Source organism: Chelonoidis abingdonii, chromosome 2 (assembly GCF_003597395.2).
Source record: "Chelonoidis abingdonii isolate Lonesome George chromosome 2, CheloAbing_2.0, whole genome shotgun sequence".
NCBI lineage: Eukaryota > Metazoa > Chordata > Testudines > Testudinidae > Chelonoidis > Chelonoidis abingdonii.
In genome coordinates this window covers 50884084-50909558 of record NC_133770.1, presented here as the reverse complement: position 1 = coordinate 50909558, position 25475 = coordinate 50884084, and the positions used below count along the sequence as shown (strand labels likewise).

Sequence of the window (25475 nt, the reverse complement as noted above, 5' to 3'; positions counted from 1 at the left end):
AGTGGCCTAGAGGTAAACACCACCACACACAACTGTAAATCCCTAGCAACCTATGCAGGTTTTGTAAGGAGGGGGGTGGAAAGAAATCTGCAAGGTGGTTGAGACCAAGGCACACTTCTCTTGACTGTGTAGTCCAATCAGAACAAAGCCAGGGGCTGGTGCTATCCTCCATTTTAAATAGCATCCATCGGAGTTCGGATTCATTCCCTGTCCCCCAAAACTCGTTCCTCTCCTCCCCAAGCCTCCCAGTACTGGCTCAGCCAGGGCTATCTATTTTCACTCCCCCGCCTCTTAACTGTTTGCACGGGAGCATCTAGACTGCCAGGTCGTCAGGACACAGACCTGATTAAACACACCAGCCAATTTCAATTACCTCCTGCCAGCCCCTCCCCGGGCCAAAGATGTTCCTGTCGTGCGCTGCCCTATTAGGTGTCCCGAACAGTCCGTGCGAACAGCTGGGCTCTGATAACAAGTAACGGGGGTGCTCAACTCCCAATGAGGTCCAACCCCCAAATAAATCTGTTCTACTCTTAAAGCTTTTATGGGGGGGAGGGAGGGGAGGAAGATGATGCTCAACTATAGCAAAGTTTAGGAGCCACCCTCGTCCCCATCTCTGAAAGCGGTGCCACTGTAACTGCACAAACAGCTTGCTATTTGTGTCGTCACACCTGCCCCTTCGTGCGACATCAGCGGCAGGGCACCCAGCCACCCTGCCCGGGTCCCGGAGCGCCCATCTGCGCAGGGGGACTCGGGTCCGTCCCGCAGCTGCTGCCGGGAGCGCAGAGCCTTACGCTGGCAGGACCGACCCACAGGGGCCGCCTCCCCTGGGGCTGCGGCGGGTCCCGGCTCCCCCGTGTCCCGGGGCTCCTCCCCCACTGGGCTCCCGGCGCCGGATCCTCCCCTCACCTTGGTAGCGGCGGAAGGCGGCGTGGCAGGCGGCGAGCAGCAGGACGGCGCCTAGCGCCAGCGCCTTGGCGCTCCTCACGCTGAAGTAGTGGTTGATCTCCCGCTTGCCCAGGGTGTAGGCCAGGGCCGCCATCTTGGCTCCTCCATGACAACAGCGTGCGATGGAGCGGGCTGGCGCAGCGGGGCAGCACTGGGTCTTCGGCGGCGGCGAAGGCGAGAGGAGTCTCCGCTGCTGCCGCCGGCGCCAGCAGCGCCGCGGAGCGGTGCCCGACACCCCCGCGGCGGCGAGAGGACGCCCCTCGCCAAGCCAAGCCCAGCGCCGCTTTACTGCTGCCAGTTGCGGCCAGTCGCTTCCTTCCCCGCCCCGCGCTGCGCAGCCTGTTGCCTCCCACGACGCGCCTCCGCCCTGGCCGCGGGGCCCTGCAGCTGCTCCGGGGCACGGGGCGGGGCCTGGCAAGCGTGTGGGTGCTGGTGGCTGGGGACAGTGTTCCTGGGCTGATATTATAATCCGACCCCTCCCTCGGGGCTCGGTTGTGGCCAAACGGCGCTTCCTCACCTCGACACCTGCCCAGCAGCGAGGCAGGTACCGCACCTAGGATTGAGGGTCGGTAACATCCTTTGCCCCGTGGCAGGTACGCTGGGGCGCAGCTACTGAAGCCCTTCAGGGACTTTGCGGAGTTGCTCATAGTGTCGTAGAGTTTAAGGCCAGAAGGGCTCATCAAATCATCTAGTTTGACCCCCTCACAGGGCACCAACACCACCCAGCATCCACACAATAAACCCTGCAACTGAAATGAGACTAAAGCATTACAGCATTGCCAAGGTGCATGAGTGTCCTCCCTGGCCCACCGATGGCAAGGAAATCATTAAGTGAGATATACCCAGTTAATCTCTGTTAGTGACTCACACCTACATGCTGCAGAGAAAGGTGTGAAAAAACCCACGGTCACTGCCAATCAGACTTGGGGGGCAAATGTCTTCCTGACTCCACATATGACAATCATTTAGACCCTGAGCTTGTGAGCAAGAACTAGCCAGCACCTGAGAGAGAGAAAATGCTCATTGGCTCCTCAGAGCCCTGGCTGCCCATGTCCCATCTCATCTCCAGCCACAGCCATCCCTGATGCATCAAAGGAAGGACAGCAAAAAACACCTCCCAGAAAACACAGGGAGGGATGAGGGGGTAAGGGGACAAATCTGTTCCTGACCCCTGCTGGTGGCTGGCTGAAACCCTGAAGTATGAGCTTTTAGGAACATAAGATGTTAGTCATGGACACACACTAGGACGTCCCCTTGTGCAAGTGGGGCCAGTGAGGGGTTATGGCACCACCTTCTTCCTTGCAACGTCAGGTTCCTCACACTGGAGCATCTAACCTGGGCTGGGCCCCTCCCAAACAGCATGTCCACCACACCCTCTACAGATAGCTGCAGCCAGAGGTGACGTCCACCATGCCTGGTTACTAGGTGCAGGGTGCTCCCAACACACTCTCAGTCCTAATTTGCCCCCTCAAAAAACCACGTGTTCTACAGTGGCAGCACTCTCCTGCGCAGTTCATGTAGTTTAGGTCCATTGCCCCTGTAAGGGACCAATATTCAGCTGTTTGCTGCTTTAATTGAAGTTACCCAAAGTTGAATGGCGTAGACTGATTAAAGACTAAAATAAGTTTATTTAACTACAAAGAGATTTTAAGTCAGTACAAGTGCAAGGCATTAAAGTTAAAAAATGATAATGAGAGAAAAAGATCAAACGCTTTCTAGTCCTATCACTTAAACTAAACTTGGTTCAAAATAAAATTCCTACCACATGCGCACAGCGATAGGGCTGACCAAATTTCAGGTCAGTATCTTTCCCAAAGTAAAGTAGCTGCTTCCTTTGTTTTCTGTAGGGGGAGATACCTTGGGGTGTTTTTGCTACTCACTTTATAAGCTAGTTTCCCTTTCAAATACATTTTCCTGAGAAGTAAACAAAGAGGTTCCTGGTGGAAGAGTTTCCACGTTTTTTGCTAAAATACTGATGTTTGTTTTTGCCCCACTTCCTTGCCAAAGAATGGCCATTTGACACGTGATTGTTCATGCAACTTTGATGACAGCTGGCTAGAGGAATCAGCTTGTTCTTTGTCTTTCAGAAACTGGTTTATCCAGACTTGTCTGGTAAACACATTTTGGACCTAATTTTAGCTTATGTTTATACCTTTACATAAAATGTTGCTACAAACATTTCACCATGATATTATTGACCAGTGAGTTACTAGTTTTCAAATGATACTTCATAAAGCATATTTTGTACAAAACTTACTAGAATACTGTGTAGGATGTGAATACAGGGGTGCTTTCAGTCATGCACATGCACGCACACTCAATAAACAGAGCAAGGATCATTTCCTCACCTACTATCAATTCATTTTGCTGAAATCATAAACAGATCTAAAGACACAGATAGCTAAAATTAAAAATAAAAATTTAAACTAAGAGGTGTTGTCTAGCCTAAGTGGCATTGATTAATTTTAGGCTTGGCAGATTAGATTTTTATCAGTATGTGTTGTTTGCACCCTATGCACACAAACCTGACAAAAAAAAATTTCCATTAATAACAATCAAAATTTACAGATAGGCACAATAAGAAAAATGCTGCTTGAGAACTCAGAGTTTGATTTAAAGATATTTACTTTGTATCTTGTGACATAGGATGTTGGCAATTTGTGGGATGGGAGCTGCGGGAGCAGAGCTGCCTGGCCATGCCTCTGTGTAGAAGCCGGACATACTGGCTGTTTCCAGGGGTAAGTACTGCCCAGAGCCCCATCCTCTCCTGTACCTTGACTCTCTGCCTCAGCCCTGAGCCCCTTCCCACACCCACAGTCCTGCTGCTCTTGCGGGGGAGGGGCACGGTGGCCCAAGACTGCCCCAGCAGCAGAAGTCCCGGAAAGTAATGGAATCTGTGACCTCTGAGACAGACTCGCAGCCTTAGTCATCATCAATAACAATATGGGCTTTCACACATACCCAAGGCAGGCAATTAGAAATTAACTACAGGACTGAAAGCATTGCTTAGTTTTGGAAAAACCTAGCTTCTCTCTTTAAAGAGGTCTCCAGGCAAATTTATGTTTCTGGGACCCAAGAAATCAAAATCTTATTACTAGAAAATGCAGAACGGTGTCATGCAGTTTAACTATCTTGACTTGTGTGTTGGGTATGAATTCAGTGGAAAGGGATAGACAATGTTGAATAATGTGAAAGAATAATGGCTTGTACTTATGCTGGATCAAAGTCTATAGCTAAGACAGCTGAAACGTTTCCCTCTGAGGAGGTAAGTGTCATTATGTATAAAGTCAAGGATAGTTGTCTTTCAGTAAATTGCCTATTGCAGTGTGAGATGGTTACAAAGCTCAAAGGGGAGCAGCTGTTTCATTACTAGCCAGCAGTTCTCAGAAATCGGACATTCTTCACATTTGTTAAAACACAGAAACAAGTGCCTTCCTCAGTAGCAGCTTCCTCTATTTGCTTAACTCTAGAGAGGGGGTTAGATCCTCCTCTGGTGTAAATATAACTACTTCCATTGAGTTCAATAGTGCTACAGTGATTTACACCAGCTGAGGATCTGGTCAATGTGTTTTGGAATATTTTAGAGCGCTTACCTGTTCAGTATTGCTAAGCATCAGTAACTATAGTAGGCCATTATAAACCTTGTTCCAAAGGCCATTGATGCATGCTCTTCAGACTCTAATCACTCACACTCTAACAAGACTTGGCAATATTCTGGGAACTTGGTTCTCTGTCCCCCCATTGGCAGTCACCAGCTCCCTTTAGGCGCTCTTTGGGTATGGGAAAAAGGAGGAATTGAAATTCCTGTGTCCTTTACCAGAGGCACAGTCTAACGCCCGCTGAATGGGAATATTTCCATGGGCTTCGGTGGGAGTTGGATTGAGATCCAGATACTGAAGCAATTACTCTATTCGTAGCTCCTCTGAAATAAAGAGAGATCACAATCTTTTTCTCTGATATGTCCCAGTAGCAACTACTCTGCTTAACAGTCTCAACAGCTAATTCCAGTTATCTTAAATGAAATCAGATAACACTGTCATGGTGTAGATAACAGAGAGAAAGGCAGAAAATAAAGATTTCAGAATAGTAGCCCTGTTAGTCTGTATCAGCAAAAAGAATGAGGAGTACTTGTGGCACCTTAGAGACTAACAAATTTATTTAGGCATAAGCTTTCGTGGGCTAAAACCCACTTCATGGGATGCATGCAGCGGAAAATACAGTAGGAAGATCTATATATACACAGAGAACATGAAAAAATCAGTGTTGCCTTACCAACTATAACAAGACTAATCAATTAAGGTGGGCTATTATCAGCAGGAGAAAAAAAACTTTTGTAGTGATAGTCAGGATGGCCCAATTTCAAGAGTTGACAGGAAGGTGTCAGTAACAGGAAGGGGAAAACTAGTATGGGGAAATAGTTTTTACTTTGTGTAATGACCCATCCACTTCCAGTCTTTATTCAAGCCTAATTTAATGGTGTCCAGTTTGCAAATTAATTCCAATTCTCCATTTTTTCATTGGAGTCTGCTTTTGAAGTTCTTTTGTTGGAGAATTGTGACTTTTAGATCTGTAATTGAGTGACCAGGAAGGTTGAAGTGTTCTCCAACTGATTTTTGAATGTTATAATTCTTGACGTCTGATTTGTGTCCGTTTATTCTTTTGCCTAGAGACTGTCCGGTTTGGCCAATGTATATGGCAAAGGGGCATTGCTGGCTCATGATGGTATATATCGGATTGTTAGATGTGCAGGTGAATGAGCCTCTGATAGTGTGGCTGATGTGATTAGGTCCTATGATGATGTCCCTTGAATAGATATGTGGACAGTTGGCAACGGGCTTTGTTGCAAGGATAGGTTCCTGGGTTAGTGTTTTTGTTGTATGGTTGCTGGTGAGTATTTGCTTCAGGTTGGGGGGCTGTCTGTAAGCGAGGACTGGCCTGTCTCCCAAGATCTGTGAGAGTGACAGATTGTCCTTCAGGATAGGTTGTAGATCCTTGATGATGTGCTGGAGAGGTTTTAGTTGGGGGCTGAAGGTGACGGCTAGTGGCGTTCTGTTACTTTCTTTGTTGGCCCTGTCCTGGAGTAGGTGATTTCTGGGTATTCTTCTGGTCCTGTCAATCTGTTTCTTCACTTCAGTGGGTGGGTATTGTAGTTTTAAGAATGCTTGATAGAGATCTTGTAGGTGTTTGTCTCTGTCTGAGGGATTGGAGCAAATAGGGTTGTATCTTAGAGCTTTGCTGTAGATAATGGATCATGTGATGTGGTCTGGATGAAAGCTGGAGGCATGTAGATAAGTATAGCGGTCAGTAGGTTTCCGGTATAGGATGGTGTTTATGTGACCATCGCTTATTAGCACTGTAGTGTCCAGGAAGTGTACCTCTTGTGTGAACTGGTCCAGGCTGAGGTTGATGGTGGGATGGAAACTGTGGAAATCATGGTGGAATTCCTCAAGGACCTTCTTTCTGTAGGTCCATATGATGAAGATGTCATCAATTTAGTGCAAGTAGAGTAGGGTTATTAGAGGATGAGAACGGAGGAAGCGTTGTTCTACGTCAGCCATAAAAAGTTGGCACACTGTGGGGCCATGCGGGTACCCATAGCAGTGCCGCTGACTTGAAGGTATACATTATCCCCAAATGTGAAATAGTTGTGGGTGAGGACAAAGTCACAAAGTTCAGCCACGAGGTTTGCTGTGACATTATTGGGGATACTGTTCCTGACAGCTTGTAGTCCAAAATAAAGAGGTAGCTAAACAGAGTTACACCTTCTTACTAAATATCACTGGGTGGACAATAAGAATAAGAAGTTATTATTGCTATACATAGTAACTCTGGGCGTAGCAGAAAGCGTTCATTTATCTCACAGATCAAGGGCTGTTTCAGGTCACTGTCTCAGCAGGCCATTCTGGAAGTCCCCAGGAAACCATGTATGAGTTTTCAGAGGAAAATCTGTAAGTTTTCTTCTGTCTGTTCACATGGAGATGAGGGGTTTACCCAGCTCAGTACATCATTTTGGGGTGACTTATTTATTGAGGCAATATACAATTGTCGTCTTTCTGTCATGCAAACCAGTTATTTATTGGTTTCAGAGTAGCAGCCACGTTAGTCTTTATCCCCAAAAAGAACAGGAGTACTTGTGGCACTTTAGAGACTAACAAATTTATTTCAGCATAAGCTTTCATGGGCTACAGCTCACTTCTTCTGATGCATAGAATGGAACACACAGACAGAAGATATTTATACATACAGAGAACGTGAAAAGGTGGAAGTACGCATACCAACTGTAAGAGTCCAGTCAATTGAGATGAGCTGTCATCAGCAGGAGAAAAAAAACTTTTGAAGTGCTAATCGAGATGACCCATAGAAGGTGTGAGGAGAACTTAACATAGGGAAATAGATTCAATTAGTGTAATGACCCAACCATTCCCAGTCTCTGTTTAAACCTAAGTTAATTGTATCTAATTTGGATATTAATTCGAGTTCAGCAGTCGCTCTTTGGAGTCTGTTTTTGAAGTTTTTTTGTTGCAAAATTGCCACCTTCAAGTATGTCACTGAATGGTTACAGAGGTTGAAGTGTTCTCCCACTGGTTTTTGAATGTTATGATTCCTGATGTTAGATTTGTATCCATTTATTCTTTTGCATAGAGACTGTCCGGTTTGGCCAATGTACATAGCAGAGGGATATTACTGGCACATGATGGCATATATCACATTGGTAGATGTGCAGGTGAACGAGCCCATGATGGCGTGGCTGATGACACCATCAAAGGACCTAATCACATCAGCCATGCCATCAAGTGCTCGTTAGGATAATTTGTATGTCTAGGATTGAAATATTATATGGATTGAAGAAAAATATCTGTTCCTGTTTTTACAGGGATATTGGTTGGCATTTTATAAAAAAAAGTTTCCACTGCTTCCATTTTATACAATTGTTCTGCGAGCTGCCACCAGTGAGTAGTTGTAGGTTTGCATAAAATCCCATTTACAACAGGTAGCTCTTTGTTGCAACCAGTCTTACTGTCATGTAGCATCACTATACCACATCTAAGAATTAGAGTCACAAACATGATATAAAAAGTTATAACTCATATCAAGCAGGATGGACACAATCTGCCAGATACACCAAGAGACTGACTCCAGTCAATAGTCAATAGTCTCTTGACTATTGATTAGAAGAAACACTCCAATTTCTATAAACTTAGTATCTTATTTCTCTATTTGCTAAGTAAACTTACCAATACTGAGGAGTATGACAGATCCTCTAATAAGTCAAAACTGAGCTTTTGGTTTGTAAATGCTCATTCTTAGCATTGCTTTTCCTCTACTAACTAGATCAGGGTTAGGCAACCTATGGCATGCGTGCCAAAGGCGGCACATGAGCTGATTTTCAGTGGCACTCACACTGCCAGGGTCCTGGCCACCGGTCAAGGGGGCTCTGCATTTTAATTTAATTTTAAATTAAGCTTCTTAAACATTTTAAAAACCTTATTTAATTTACATACAACAATAGTTTAGTTATATATTATAGACTTATAGAACCCTTCTAAAAACATTACAATGTATTAGAAACCTTCTAAAAACATGAAACCTTAAATTAAAGTGAATAAATGAAGACTCAGCACACCACTTCTGAAGGGTTGCCAACCTCTGAACTAGATGAAAGTGGTGAAAAACACTGCAGGCAGTTATTGATTTTCTAAGGCCCCCTGCACTTCCTTGAACTCAAAGACTTTACAGATTGTCTTTGTCCAGGTCTGTCAAAGAATCGTTATTCTGACAATCTATTAATTGTCTGACCAAGTAATATGTTCAGCCTCAATGAGCTTTCAGGATCATCACTACTATACAGGTCTGCTTTAAACAAAATATTACTCTTGCTCTGACTGTTAACATGGCATCTCAGAGTGTTCTTTTAGATAAGCAGTTGCCAAAGTGTGGGCCATGAGGCACTTTTTGGTGGTCGGTACAGAGCTAAGGTATGTAATTCTGGCTCCTCCCTCTTGTCTCCACCTGTTTCTACAGATACCAGGCTTTCAAAGAAGAGCAGAAAACTTAAAAAAAGGGTCTGGAAACAAGGCAGATAAAACAGTCTCTCTGCCTCCACAGTAAATTAATACTACCACACCAAAAAAAATTAAAAAAGGGAGGAGGAGAAGCAATCTCATTGAACAAGAGGCACTATTAGGAGTTGTCAATGGGAGAGGAACATCGCAGGCAGAAGGGAATCAGGTGGCACATCAAGGGCAGCAGGGAAGAAGAGAACTCAGTGTCAGTAAAATATGTACAATAAGAGAAAGTCACTAGGTAGCAGAAAGACATAAATGGAAATGGACAAGATCAGAATGAATGGAAGGGCAAAGAGAGACAGTATGATTAATTTTCTTCAAAATGGATAAAATACATGCTAGATTAGACAGATATGTCACTATTTTAGCATGCACCTTTGATGTCTCAGCACCTATGTCCGATATTACAGCTAGCTCCTTTTATTCCTTGAGGGCCTGATCTCACCTCTCCAATTAAGTCTATAACAAGATTTCCTTTGATTTCAGATATAGGTGGGTTTCTTTTAAAGGACACATTTGATTTTGTGCACAATACTAGAAAACCCTCCTTATTTTGGGCTATGTGATGTGTACTTTGAACCCTCAGCATAGGTGTATATTCATGTTGTCTCCTCCAGTCCACATTTTCCTGTTCCTCAAGTCTTGCCTATATGAGAAAGTTGCACCAGTTTAACTTAAATAATTTTAAAACTTATTTAGTGAAAACAATAAGATTCTTCTTTAGACACTTATTTCAGAGAAGGTGTGGCTCATTTCTATTTAGTTTAAGTCTGTTCTTAATTGAATTTAGATAACTGTAATAATCACTGTTAAACTGAACTAAGAACTTCTCCGCAAGGGTTTGAATCAATTTAACTCCACTGGTTTAAAATCAAGCGTCTAGTTAAACTGGTGCAACTTTCTCATGCAGACAAGACCTAAATTTATAAACAGCAGTTAAATTAGAGAACTTAGAAGATATTTATTCTTATTTCTAATACTTAACAAGATTAGACAATTAAAAAGACCACTAGGGAGTAATTAAATAGTTGTAGAACTATATAGTAGTTGGTGTTTTTTAATAAAAGGAAAAATATTTACATACAGGAAAGTCATTTTAAAAGAGCTCATATACAAAAGGTATTTAATGGTCCTGAGCTGAACATGTTTCTATACAAAAAAAAACTTTAACACAGTCTCTCCTATTGTTTGGGTGTCTGCTTGGATGATGTTAGGGAAACCACAAAGCTCACTTTTTTGTTGTTGACAAGTAGTTTTAGGAAGGTGATGTATTGATTAAAACGTCAACTTTTCATAAAGCTCTTTAGGCCATTCCAGCTCTTCCTCAAACTCACTCCCAGTAAGAACACACCTTGCATTTGGTGCCATTGGTGCCCAGCTTTAAATCAGTCATCTGAGATGGTTACCGTACTCAGCAAAAGGAATGATTCATAGCAGTCACATGTTGCTTTGGAAAGGCTGTGAGAACCTCTTTTCAGGTTCTGCAACACCCTGCAAAAAACTTGCTTGCAATAATCTCTCTAGGAATCTTTAAAAAATGAAACCATTTAAAGACATATTAGTTGATATCAGGCTGGAATGTTAAATATCTTTATCTTGAGTCACGTGCATAAGGGCTTGGATTTTCAGAGGACCTTAAGAGAATGGGGGTTGAGTACTTGATTCCTTTTAGGCCCCTTTGGAAATCCCAGCCAAGATTGCTTGCCCTCTTGTCTGTGGGATTATGTGCTTTCATGAAGCTGCAATTAGTTTTGGGGAGACTTAACATAAATATTGGTTTAGTAAACTAAGTGTCACAGCTGGTAAATGTTAGTAAAATTGGTATAAAAAATGCACTACAATGTAGTTTCTATTACAGTGACTATTAATAAGAATGAAATCCTAAAAATACAGCTTCTCATTTCTATTTTAAAAAGAAAAAAGAATAATTTTTACTTAACTGAACTCATTTTCAGAAAAGCCTGTTGGAGCATCTGTGGTCTTTGATGGTAAAAGCCAAAAATATCATTCTAGAATTTGATAGTAATATTTCCCACAGTGTATAAATATAATACAGCAGTCAGTTGGTAATAAGCACATAGATTCATAGATTCCAAGGCCAGAAGGGTTCACTGTGATCATCTAATCTGACCTCCCAAATAACAGGCCATAGCACTTCCCCAAAGTAACAGTTTTTATTTATTAATATTTTCTGTTTTCATTCAGTTTATAAAAATGTAGCAAGCACCTGTACCAGTTTCATTTCTATAACTAGACAGATTTATCAGAACCCATGTCAACCCTCTGAATGCACTAGATCTGAACTGCCTTTCTCCACGACCCACTGCACACACACACCTATTCTGCTTCCAACCTTAAAAAACCCTGAGAATAGAACCTGCCTTGAGATACACCCTAAAGACCAACATCTTCAGGCTGTCATACCAAGGGGGTAGTGAGTCGTCTAGCACCCAGCACCCTCCCTTTTAAAGTGATTGGTTATTAGCTCCACAAACTTTGTTGATTTTAGCTACCGCAGCATTCTACAACAACAGAGGCAATGCTCTGAGGTTTTCAGCCAGAACTTATTCATGCACAATCTTCATCACTGGCCTCAAAAACCATTTTCCCTCCAATTATTTTTTCTTTATGCAAACAAAATTCGAAGTCTGTCAGAGGGGGGCCCGCTTTGGTCCTGCCTCGGCTCTGCTCCAAAAAACACTCAGAGACCTTCAGGTTCAGCAATCTCTGGTTCAGTTTATTTACAGGGTGCAATTCCACATCTTCTCACCATCTACAATATGGGGGTTTCAGTTTGAAGGACTTCCCAGCTTCTGCAGCCAGGAAAGAGAAGAGATCCCACTCTCGTTCCACTCTCTGGTTTCCCCCTTTCTGTCTGCCTCCCTTAATTGGAGCTGGTGTGACAGAGGGCTGGTGCAGCAGTTCGTGCCCAGAACCCTGTCACAATGTCACAAATGACACTTGCCTAGCAGCACTCTTGAGGACACTGTTGATTCAAGTGGCAACATCTACTGTAGATGACCACCAGATAGAATTTTCAACCAGAGTTTAATGCCAACACTGATCACAGTTTTTTTAATTTCAGTTGAATCTTCCCATTTGTATACATTTTAATACTTTAGAAATGCCACAAATACTGCAGGAGAAAACAGCATATAAAAGTGCCTGGACTGGCAGCACAGAACACTTGAGTTTCGCATTGCAGCTTTCTAGCAGTATTCTATTTACAATCTTTTCCTTTGCCATCCTCAAATGCTACTGATTTGTTTTGACAATATTTCAGGCAGTGAAATTGTGTGCTTGTAAAATTGACTTCTATTCACTGCAGAACTTGTCATTCAAACATAAAGATCAAAATGACAAAGCAGGGCAAATATATGGGACAAAAACCAGAATGGAAAAACACAAAAAGAATTATAGGATGGTTTATTCATGACTGAAGGCACACATATCTTTATAACATTTCTTGTAATCTCAGATTTTTCCACCCAAGTGATGTTTATGCACTTGGACTTATGATTCAGTGTATAATTATATCTAATTGAAACATGTAGAAAAACATAGCCAAGTCCGAAGTGGAAGAAATCAACATTATAAAGATATACTATCTACAGAGGGTCAATTTAAAGTTACGGCCAAATGAAAAGTGAGATTTTAATGTAATCACATGACTCCAGGAGCTGAGCATTAACAAAAAACACCAAACATTGTAAGACATGGTAGTTGGCAACACTAGCTCCACAAGACATGAAGCTCTTGAGTTTGTGGAATTTTAAGAAACAGAATCAATGTACTAGTAGGTAAAACATATAAGCTTTGTGCACCTCTGTAAAATACCTTCTTCTTGTTTAGTTAGTGTTAACCTAACTTTTTGTTTTGCACTTCAGAATAACTTCATTTACTGTTTAGATATCTGATAAATAACATTCAAATGTAGTTTGGCACAACAATTCACATCTTTATTTTATGGATCCAAGTGTCCATATCATGTTCCTAGTTCTTTATGGAAAAGTCCTCTAATAGGATGAAAGCAAAGGGTTTCTATAAAAAATAATCAAATCCTTTTGGGTTTGATACTTGAATCTGAGGGTATGGCTACACTTGCAGCTGTACAGTGCTGGGAGTTACAGCTGTCTTCGTACAGCTGTGTAGGGAAAGCGCTGCAGTGTGGCCACACTGACAGCTACCAGAGCTGCAGTGTGGCCCTTTTGCAGCATTTGCAGCGCTGTTGGGAGTGGCTGAACAGGCATTCTGGGATACCTCCGAATACATCTGGAGGCCAATTACAGCGCTTTTGGTGGCCACACTGGCGACAGCGTGCATACACAGGCTGCAATCGTTATACCCCAGGCAGAGCAGGAGTACAGCCAGCGCTGCAGCCAGGGAGATGCAGCGCTGTATGTGCCTTTCAAGTGTTGACGGTGAGTAAGTTGCAGCGCTGTAAATCCACCAGCAGCACTGCAACTCCCTAGTGTAGCCAAGCCCTGAAGGACTTTTGTGGGGGAAGAGGAGAGGATGGGAACAAAGGTGGCTTTGCTTCTTTTATGGCTCTCCAGTCCTGAGGCCAATGCAGTTTAGGGCTGTTCAGTAACTCCCTTTTGATGAATGAAGACTACTGGAGCATAGTGGTTCTTTGTCCATACACCTTACTTCCCACTATGGCTCCTAACAGTTGGGGTTATTAGACTTGGATAGGGTTAGTGTAGAGCCACTCTTTTTCACTTTAGGATTTCTCTTACACAAAAGAAACCCCACATAGCCAGTGAAGTTATCTTTGCAGCTCATTTGTGTATCCTAGTAGGGCCAGGGCTGTACCTCACAAAATTTAATATAGATTAGTCTTTTTAGAGGGTTGATTTAGCCAGGTTATAGAATTCTATAGCTGGGATATCATTAGAGTCTATAGTTTAATAAAGTATTGTATAAAAAAGGTTATCTTTTAGGACTTTTCCAAATGGGCCCGGAAAGCCAGCATCTGGACTACTTTCAGCACAAATATCCAACTCAGCTGAGTTTGATAAAAAGTCAGCAAGCACCTGTAAAAGCTGCCACCTCCTGGTGGAGAGAGACATTTTTCATTTTGGTCTACTTTAATTGAGCTGTTACCAAATCAGGCCAGGGTCATGGAAAGGTTCATGGAGGTTTGAGAATAAACCTCAGTGGAGCATATATGTTAGCATGACAAACATGAGAAATCTGTGGGGTTCACCAAAAATTGGGTAAAATATAGTAGTTTCAGGAGAGTTTGAGTGTTTGAATTTGTTCATACCTGGAACTTCAAGTCAGGGCCGGCTCCAGGCACCAGCATTCCAAGCAGGTGCTTGGGGCGGCAGTCCGTTTGTTTTTGCCCCCAAGCAGCACGCCAAACTGCCGCCGCGGACAGGGGGGGAAGTTCATGTGCCGTTAGGGCAGCACGCACATTTCTGTGGCAGCGGCAATTCGGCATCAGCTTCTGTCTTCAGCCGGAAGACAGAAGCTGCGCCGCCACGGACAGCTGAACATAGAAACTGCTGCCAAATTGCTGCCGCTGCGGAAACACACGTGCCGCCCTAACGGCACACGGAGTGCCCCCGCCATCCGCGGCAGCAATTTGGCGCACTGCTTGGGGTGGTGGAAACAGTAGAGCCGGCTCTGCTTCAAGTGAATCACAAGGTCTAGGAATCCATGAGATGTGAAATAGAGAAAAGACCTGAGCCTGGAAACCCACTGTTAATGTGCTTAAAACTGCCATTAACATCAATGGGAGATTCATATAGAATCATAGAAATGCAAGGCTGGAATGGTCCTCATGAGATCATCGAATTCAGCCGTCTGTGCTGAGGCAGAACCAAGTATACCTAAACTTAAACCTCCAAAGACAGATCCCACAACCTCCCTTATAAGCTATTCTAGGGTTTAACTATCTTTATAGTCAGAAAGGGTTTAATATCTAACTATAAAAGGGAACACACCACCAGTGTTACTTAGTGAACAGGGGTGCAGCAGGTTATCTCCCTCCCTAACATCCTCCCTTTTCAGTTACAATTCTGGTCCTTTCTTTTGTGATTCGGCCCTCCAGCCAGGACAAATGTTCCAGTCCACCCCTTTTGGCATACACCAACTCTACACAACAGTTTAGAACAGGAAGTAATAAAGCCATGTCTAGTAGGGAAAAACTTGGTTGGCTGAAGTCCCTTCCTAACTTGGTACTGTCACAGAGAATTCTTTCAGCACTTCCAAGGGCTTCAGGGCTTTCACTTTAAGTTAGGGGACTTTGGTCTGGGCCCTTGAACATTCAGGGTATGTCTACGCAGCAAAAAAAACCCCCAAACTTAGGCTCATGGGGCTCAGCCTTGCGCTGGAGTCCAGGCTCTAGGACCCTCCCACCTCATAAGGTCCTAGAGCCCAGAAGTCTACACAGCACTGAAACAGCTCCACAGCCTGAGCCCTGCGAGCCTGAGTCAGCTGGCAGGTACCAGCCATGGGTTTTTCTTTGCTACACAGACATACACTCTGGGTCTTCCCCAGCTGGATTCTCTACCCAGGCAAAAGCTCCCATTATTATTACACCTTCTGGAGTTGGCAGGGGAGCCTAGCCCTACTCTCTCCACTAGGGTCCAATCCAGAGCCCAGTAGTGGACAGCTAAGTCCTGCACTTTGGGGTGGTAAGCAACTGCCTCCCTGGATCACTTCCTATCTAAGACCCCTTTTTCTCCAATGAGGTAAATTAAAGAACCACAAATAAAGTTTCTGACCATCACAATCAGTCACCAGTCTCTCCTTTGCAGTCTTTATCTGTGTTGCCAAATCTCAGGCAACAAGAGCACTTACACAGTACTTTCCCAGAACAGAGGCCTACTTCCCCTCACCCTACTACTTCCTCTGAGCAGCTCTGCTTCCCTTTTTAAACTGTGTCCAGCTTGTGCAGGTTTTGCAGGTGTGGCTGCTAGAGCCCAGAACTGCTCCTTAACTCCTTGTCTTCTAATGTGGGGTTTGCATGCCCCGTCACACTAACCTAAATCTCCCTTGCTGCAGATTGAGTCAGTTGCTTCTCATCCTACCTTGAGTGGACACAGGGAACAATTGATCACTGTTCTCTTTATAACAGCTGTTCAGATATCTGAAGACTGTTAACAGGTACCCCCTCGTTATACATATCAGGGTTTGCTGGATCAGACCCAAAATGCTTTGCTTGGATGTTTGTAAATAAAAAACACCCATTTGCCATAACTCTAGTTTGAAGAGTTTTTAATACTTGTGCTGTTACCTGCTCCACAGCACTGATTACAGCATGTGTTGTCAACTTCAAATAAGATGGGGGTTGCATGGCAGCATCCTACATGTTAGCTGAATAGATGTTTGCAGTACCTGCAGCAAACCATTTCTTCTAAAAGAGCTGACCTACTGCAGAATTAGTATTTGTAGTATTCTTGGCTACAAGTGTAAGCAGAGTCAGGATGAGCTGTACCCTGACATCTGGTGGTGAATTATGGGAAGTGTGGAAAGAATGTTGGGAATGTGAAGTCTCAAATATTTGCATAGACACACCCAGCAAGGAGCCTGGGATGGTTATTTTGACAGCTCCAGGATCCCCAGTTTCTTCATTATTGGGGCAGGATAAATAAAGTGTTGCCAGCTGATTATGTGAATGAGGAACTACAAGACTGCTTTATAACAGAAATGTCTCAATATAAATTAAATGACACTTGCTAGACAAGGGACATGGGTTCCAAAACCCAGTGAGTTGAGAGAGGTTGGGGACTGGTGTGTGTATCTTATGGTATGGGCCCCTTTTGAAGGCCTTAAACACCAATTGCATGTTCTCTCTCCACTGTTAAAGAGTAATGCTAATTTTGATTCTATTAGGAGTCTGTCTAGAGATTGTTGAGCTGAATTTATGTTGGACCAATGGTGTACCAGCACCAGGGCTCCCATACTAAGAGCTGAACTGAGATCACTGAGTGCTGTGTTAACTAGTGGGGGAGCCTGAAGACCTATTGTTAAGTGGCTGGCAGAGTGGAGCAGTTGCAGTGTGTTGGACAGCCCATGGAACAGTGAGTGGAGTGAAGCAGTTTGCAGGGGTGGCTGGAGGAGCAGCACAGCTGGTGTGGTGGAGCTGGTCGTGGTGAAGGCTGCAGCAGAACTTCACGGAGAGGCAGAGCAGTTGGCCCTGGCCCACGTAAGGTGCCCCTTAACACCCTGTGTGGACTTCCCCCCCTGATTTCCACCCAGGCTGGGGGGGGTGTAAAACTCTACAGATAAACTCTTGAATTCTGGGGTGGCACTGACCAGAGACTTTTGGGTTGTTGGACTTTGGGGTGATTGGACTTAAGACCCTAAGGGGAAAAAGATATTGCCAAACATACTTGAAGGTGGGTTTTTGTTTATGGTTTGTGTTATAGCCCTGTTTGTGGTGTTTCTCCAATGGGATGCCGCATTGATTCCTTCCTTTATTAAAAAGATTTTGCTACAGCTCAAACTCCGTGCTTGCGAGAGGGAAGTATTGCCTCTAGAGGTGCCCAGGGAGTGTGGTATGTAAGTGTCCAGGTCACTGGGTTGGGGCTCGAGCCGGTTATGGCATTGTGTTACTGAAACAGAACCCCTGGATACTGAACCTGGCCCTTGTTGCTGCCAACTCAGAGGGCAGAAGAGTTACACAAGTAACTCAGAAGGCTGAGGATACAGTCAGGCATCTAGTAGTCTTGACAGTAAGAAATGGTTCATCTGACTTTAAGCACAGGGGGAGGGATAGCTCAGTGTTTGAGGCATTGGCCTGCTAAATCCAGGCTTGTAAACTCTAACTTTTGAGAGGCCTTAGGGTTCTATGGTAAAAAAAAAAAGTGGGTGATTGGTCCTGCTTCAAGAACGGGGTTGTACTAGATGGCCTCCTGAGGTCCCTTCCAAACCTGATATCGTATGAAAGCTACATAATCTCCAACACCCAGTAATTACTTTTTAAGCCAATAGGTGGTCACAGTAGCTATTCATCTACAGCAGTGTTTCTCAGCTGTGCCCAGTTAGCATTAGCTCTGGGCAGCGAGGAGTGGAGGGCACTGCAGACTAGTTTTCCAGAGCCGGTGCAAGGAATGTTTTGCGCCCTAGGGAAACTTCTACCTGTGCCCTCCCAAGCGCTGCAGCGCTCCCTGCTCCTCCTGCCTGAGGCGCCCTCCCGCAGCAGCTCCTCTCCCATCTAAGGCACCCCCCCCCGACACCTCCCCACTCTCCCTCCACCCTGAGGCACTCCCCGCCGGGGCAGCTCCCCTCCCAGGGGCAGTGTGGCAGTTCCCCACCCCAGCTCACTTCTGCTCCACCCTCTCCCCAAGACCTCGGCACCTACCCTGCGGCAGTTCCCCCCCCCTACCGCCCTGACATACCTACCCCACGGCAGCTCCCCACCTCCCCTCCCCCTGAGGCACCCCCCACGGCAGCTCCCCTTTTCCCCGGCCCAGGGAGCCGTGCAGCAGCTCCCCACCCCAGCTCATCCCTGCTCCTCTTCCTCCCCAAGCACGCCATTGCTGCTTCACTTCTCCTGCCTCCCAGGCTTGCGACGTCTAAGCTGATTGGTGCCGCAAGCCTAGGAGGTGGGAAAAGTGAAGAGGCCACACGTGCTCGGGGAGGAGGTGGAGCAGGGGTGAGCTGGGGCAGGGAGTTCCCCTGCGTGCCACCTCTCATCCTCTTCCTTGCTTCAGGTGGCCCTCCCTGCGCTCTCCTGCCCCAGCTCCCTCCGCCTAAATGCCGGCGGCAACTGGGGCAGCCGAAGATCCAGCTGCTGCGGTCGCCGCCAAAGAAAATGCCCCCCCCCTCCCAAATCCTAGTGCCCTAGGCGACCACCTAGGTAGCCTAATAGGTTGCACCGGCCCTGCTAGTTTTGCCACAGTGCTGCAGCACCCCCTGGTTTTAAGTGGGGCTCTGATGCTGGGGTCGGGTCCAGCTGCCCATCCCCACATGGCAGGGCCCTGGAGTCCAGCTGCCCAGCCCCACACAGCAGGATCTCAGGGTCCAGCTGCTAGCTGCCTGGTCCCATGCTGCATGGTCCAGGGTCCAGCCTCCTGGCCCCGCACAGGGCGGTAGCCCACAATGTGTTACATTGGGCTGCAGGTCAAGAACCACAGTGCCCTGCAAAAGCCCCCCACAGTCCCCTATGCCCAGCATCCCTGCCCACAGGGGGGCCAGGAGCAGAGCCCTGGTCGCTGGGCTGGACAGCCGGGATCCTGACCCTGCAGCAGGGCCAGATGCTGGACCCTAAACTTCCCTGTGTGAGGCCAGGGGCCGGATCCTGGACCCTGCAGTGTGGGGCCAGATGCTGGGCCCCAGGACCCAGCTGCACAGAGCCAGGCAGCCGGACCTGGACCCCACTGTGTGGGGCCAGACAGACGAACCTGACCCCAGGAGTGGAGCTCCACCTAAAACCTGAGTGTGCTGCAGTACCCTGGCAAAACTAGTTTTTTTTTAGCATGCAGATGGGCCACAGCTCTGTGCTAATTGGGCCAGAGCCACTGGTCTACAGTGATGTAATAAAGCCGCTCTGTTTTACTAATTATGCAAAATAAGCTATATACAAGATTTATATGTTTCATTTCAAACCAAAAAACCATTTCTATAGCTTGAAAAATAACGAAAGGTGTGGTGGGCTGGGTAACATATATGTTTAATGGTTAACGTAAGGACCCTAGAGTAATTGTGGGAATGCAAACCCTTGTATCTGGAAGTGAATTTAGATGTTAACATTTGTTATATTGTTGCATTTCTGTGATTGTGTGTTGGCTAATAAGATCTATTTATTAAGAATTTAATTGAAGAGTTTGAAACCAGGAGTAGAGTACAAGATTTTTTTTTTTTTGTATTGCAATTATAGTGACTGATTTCCTAAAATTAGCAATTTCCTAGCAACAGGAGTAATTTATGACAACCCTATGCAAAGTTTACTTAATCCTGTTTCTGTGGAGGATTTTTCTGCATGAGATTGCAACATAGATTGTATTTGTGATTTATGAAGGAACATTACATAAAATCTATGGTCATTTGCTGGCACAAGTATCAGTCATCTAAGTTCAAAATGAATTCTATATTTCTATCAAAATTCAGGATGTGACTTATGGCTTGCTTTTGATCATTAAACATTTCCAAGGGAACTAGTTTATTCAATATTAAGTGGATATTTATTTCTATTTCATTGTCCTAATTCTGTACACAGTCCTTACAATTTCATTTCAAATGTCAGCCCTTAATAATGTTGATTGGATTAAATAGCTACTCGGAAAAGTGACTTCTATAGGATCCTGACGGCTAAGCTCTACAACAAAACAAAAATTAAAAATAATAATGGTACTTTTCAGTGCACTGTGGTGGAAGTGTGTTTGTATTGCCAGGACTGTTGCTTTCTCCACTATTTGAATGAAAGGAAATTTTGTCAATCAATGGTCTCTAAAAGTTTGTTTTTAAATGGACAATTACATACATTTAATGTAATTGTGAGAGGATTGTGACTTACTTTTCACTAGAAGACGGTAATTCCATTTTGCAGCAGCTTCCGAGGTTTTTTAGATTTGTAGTTTTTCCACACTGGAGTGAAAACAAAACTCTTAGAACATTTTCACAAAAACAGAATTGTGTCAAAATGTCTGTTTCTGTTTTTGAATCAGGGAGAGATGGAGGGTTGTGTTTGTGTGTGTGTGCACATATGTCAATCTGTCCGTTCTTCCCCCCTCCTAACCTCTCCCCCAATACTTAAGGTCCTCACCTGGAGTGGAGGAGATCCAGGTTTAAGTCCTTGCTCTCAGAGTTTTTCATCTCAGGTTACTCTGAATCAGGCACAATTTTTCATCTGAACTGATATGTTTCCATGAAAAAAATTCAGCTTCATTAAATATGTTCCAACCAGCTCTATGGCTTCCCTATTTGAAGTCTACAGTTTATTGTTTACATTCCATATAAGTCCTTAAGATGGGAAAGGTCTTAGCAGTTTCACACCATGTATCTTTATACAAGAACAGCTCATGTAATTAGAGCCCAGAGTATCCAACTTTGGTACCTAAAAATAAAATCAAGTACATAAATCCATGCTTAGCCACCTACAGTAGGTAGATGGCCTGACTTGAGATATACTGAGTACCCACAGCTTCGATGGGTAATCACCACTTATGAAAGCCACCTCACTTATTTGCCTCAATATGAATTTGGATGCCTTCCTACCTTCAAGCACTGCAGTAACTTCTCTGTGAGTTAGTTTCCTTATCTATAAAATGAGGAAACACATTTCTTTCCTACTTCAGAAAGGTGCAATGCATTTTAACTAATGAATTACTGTAGGGCTTAGTTATATGATGTCTTAAATTCGAGGCGTCCAATTTAAGACCTCATATACATAAACATTTAATAAAATAATGCTTATCATAATTGTAAATTGTATCTGTTTGGGAGATGTGACCTGTTTTGTAGATTATCTATGGCTGTCTAATACAATAAGATCCAACTACTTAATTTTAGAAGTGATTCCATACAAGAAGCATAGTATAGTTGCAGCTCATTTATCCAAGCTGTGCCTGTTCTCTTCATCCATTATAGCGTCTGTACTCTGAGAAAAGAAATCGGCATTAGCATGAGCCTGGCTCACCCAAAGAAGCACCTGGAATTGGAATGGCTGGAGGGCCAACACATGATCCTTACAGTCATGTCCTTCATCGTATGTAGCCATCTAAGGGATGCCCGGTCAGTAATGAGCGAAAAGTGGTTCCCTACCAGGTAATAGTACAAGGCGTCTATGGTCCATTTTACAGCTATGGCTTTTTTTTTTTCTATTAGGGTTTAGGCTCTTGCAAGCAGGAACAACTGTCAACTTAAATACCATATGAGGTGTTCTGCTCCCTTAAAGATCTGGGAGAGCCCCACCTCACCTCCCATGTCTGATGCATCTGTCTGAAGTACAAACTTCTTTGAGAATTCTAGGCTGAAGAGCACTGGGTTACGGCACTTTCAGCATTTTAAAGACCGCATCACACTCATCCGACCACTGAACTTTCCAAGGTTTCTCATCTCTTGTCAAGTTCTTAAGGGGGACTGCAAGGATGATCAAGTTAGGCATGAAGCATCTATAGTATCCAGCCAACCCCCAAAATTGTCTCACTTTTTTTTGGCTAGGGGTAGTTGGTCAGGGCCTATAGTTTGTCCACAAGTGGGTGTATACGCCCATCTCCCACTGTATATTCACAGGTACATGGTTTCAGTATTTCCAGATCTAAACTTGGCTGGGTTGGCAGTCAGGCTGGCTTCAGCAATTGATTGTAGCATCATGATATGGCTGCCCAGTCTGGGCTATATATGACTATATCATACAAATAAGCCATGGCATAATGTCCATGTGGAAGGCGTACCCAGTCCATTGAATGGTTGCCGTCCCCCCCATGCAGCCCAGATGGCATTGTTAGAAAATGGTACAGTCTAAAGGGTTTGGCAAATGTGGTCTTTTCCTTGGTTTCTGGACTTGAGGGGATCTGCCAATACCCTTTTGTAAGGTCAATTGTAGACAGGTACTGGCTGCCCCAAGCCGTTCCAGTAGCTTGTCCACCTGTGGTGTGGGGTATGCATCAAACTTGGAGATCTCATTGACCTGAGGAAGTCACTGCAAAACCTCATTGTGCCATTGTGCTTTGGGATGAGGCTTTGCTATTCGCCGTGGGACTCCACCACCACATCCAGGTCTATCATGGCTTAGTTCAGTCCTGACAGTGTTCAACATCGTCTTGAGTGGGGCCAAGGGCTCTCTTTCACCATCTACCCAGGGTTGGTCTCAGTGCGGGGTATGTTAAGTATATATGCCCAAGAAGGATGGGAGAATATTTGAGGGAACATTTATATCAGCTGCTCCATCTGGGCCTTTTGTTCAACCCCAAGCATCTCCCTCAACTTGGAAATGTCATCCATCTGTGCTGTTGAAATCTCAGGTCCTAGTTCAGAGTTGGTGGCAAGGGGAGTGATCAGGAAGGCTTTCCTGTCACGCCAGGCCTTAAGTTGTGTGACAAAGTTCCTCCTCTACCTTGATGGGTCCTGCGCTTCTTGGCAGATTTGTTCACCTCAGTGATCTTCCCCACAGTCTGGGTCAACTCCTCCTGTGTCTGATCAGGAGTTGGGAGGTTTGGGGGGAACCCGGGCCCGCCCTCTACTCCGGGTTCCAGCCCAGGGCCCTGTGGATTGCAGCTGTCTATAGTACCTCCTGTAACAGCTGCATGACAGCTACAACTCCCTGGGCTACTTCCCCATGGCCTCCTCCAAACACCTTCTTTATCCTCACCACAGGATCTTCCTCCTGATGTCTGATAATGCTTGTCTCCCAAATCCTCCAGCAGTACACTCTCTCACTCTCAGCTCCTTGCCTTCTTGCTCCCAGCTCCTCACTCGCACTCCTTCTCCTCTGGCTCCTCCCTGCTTGACTGGGGTGAGCTCCTTTTTAAACCCAGGTGCCCTGATTAGCCTGCCCTGATTGGCTGCAGGTGTTCTAATTAAAGTAGCTATATCCACTGCCTTCTAGAAAGGTCTTAATTGGCTCCAGGTGCCTTGATTAACCTGGAGCAACTCCCATTTGGTTACCATGGTTCTAGGGATTTGTTTAGCCTGGGGCTAACATACCTGTTTCTCAGTACTTTATTGTAGCCATCTGGCCTTGCCCCATCACAGTTGTCATGGTAGAGTTGGGTGCCCTTTCTCTTCTCGGGATGTCAGACCTTATAATTGATGGGGTCTACACTTCAGCGCACCTTTGAAAGGCCCGTGCCATTGGGTCAATAGCTTGGATGCCATGCTCAGTAACAATAGTAGAATTTGATCCCCTAACTTGGTGTTTCTCAAACTGGGGTCTGTGGATCCCTGGGGATCCCCAAGAGTACTCCAGGGGGTCTACGGGCCCCACTGATCAATTCCTCACCAATCCTTCAACTCCTCCCCTTCCCTCCCAGTGCCTCCTTCATGCTGGGGAACAGCTATTCCCCAGCATGAAGGAGGCACTGGGAGGGAGGGGGAGGAGCATGGATCCTGCATCTGTGCAGCTCCCAGAAGCTGCTAGCATATCCCTCTGCACCCCCATCCAGACTCCTTCCCAGAGCCTGCACCCCAACCCCTTGTCCCAGCTCAGTGAAAGTTAGTGAGGGTAGGGGAGAGCAAGCAACGGAGGGAGGGGAGATGGAGAGAATGGGGGTGTGGCCTCAGGGAAGGGGCGGGGCAAGAGCTAAGCAGAGGAGCTTGGGGGGTCCCCAAAAATTTGAAAATCAAAATGGGGTTCCTCGGGTTGCTAAAGTTTGAGAACTGTTGCCCTACCTCGAACACTTGTAACCATGCTCCTCAGTTGTAGGTTGTTGCCTGGCATTTTTGGACATCTGTAGGGTCTCACAGGTGAAGGCCCCCAACTCTTAAGTCGCTCATGTAACTGGAGAACATATTGAACTAGGTTTTCTGCTTGTGGCCCTTGACTTTCCCAAGACTCCCACAACAAATTGAGGATACCTCTAGGCTGTTAGCCATATAGCGACTTGAGAGGGGAGAAACTTGTGGATGCTTGGGGAACCTTCCAGGTGGCAAAACAGTATTGGGGGCAATAGTTGATCCGAGCATTTGGGATCTGCGGTGATGAATGCCCTTAGTATCCTCTTGAGGTTTTTGTTAAAATATTCCAGCAAGTCATCAGTCTGCAGATGGTAGACCAATGTTTTTAACTTGTCTGTCTTCAAGAGGCCACATAAGTTGTGCCTTAGGCTGGATATAAGGTTAGGCCACTGGTCCATTAAGATTTCCCATGGAAGGCCTCTCTGGCAAAGATTTTCATTAACTTGTTTTCTATTGTGCTCGTGTTGGTCAATTGCAGGGGATGGCTTCTGGGTAACGTGTTGCGTAATCTACCATCACTAAAAATATTGATGACCTGCTGAACTCTTTTTCACGGGGCTGACTAGATCAATCTTGTCCTCTCAAAGGGGGTTCTACTAGGAATAGTGGAATGAGAAGTGCCTATTTAATTCCTAAGACCTGGCAATCTGACCAAGAAACACAGTAATCTGTGACATCTTGGAACACTCCAGGCCAGTAAAAGGGCATCCCTTCCTAGATGCCCTGCACAGGGGACCTCACGGGCCAAATGGAGTATCTCCTGCATATACATTTTGGGAACTAGCAGCTGGGCCCCAGTTTCCCCAGTCTGTTTTACTTGTTCTATGTGATAAAGTCGTTCTCCCTGTAATTCAAAGTGGGGCTATTGTTTCTCTCTTTGGGAGTTTACAATTTCCCTGTCTACTACAGCTAATTGTTCATATTTGTGGGAGAGTGTGGGCTCTTCCTGTTGTTCCCTCACAAAATTGGTGTCTCGGGCGAGGATATCTCCATGGGCATTATAGGGCTCTCCTTTGAGTTGAGAGTTTGGTAGGGTCTATAGGGATGTGGGTTGAGCCTTTTGGCTAGATGGTCCCTCACCAGGATCATCAACTTTGCCCACCCCAACCCATT

The 25475-nt window shown here is 45.1% G+C and overlaps 1 protein-coding gene across 1 annotated transcript in view; it reads right to left on the bottom strand.

The window, feature by feature from the left end:
* The window catches only part of CASD1 (CAS1 domain sialic acid O acetyltransferase 1), a 65257-nt gene extending 60009 nt beyond the window's left edge, over positions 1-5248 (bottom strand). Inside the window, exon 1 of the mRNA XM_032785370.2 lies at positions 907-5248. Coding sequence (XP_032641261.1) covers positions 907-1039 — 133 coding nt within the window. The 5' untranslated portion in view covers positions 1040-5248. The remainder of the gene's footprint in view (positions 1-906) is intronic.
* Between the last annotated feature and the right edge of the window lie 20227 nt (positions 5249-25475).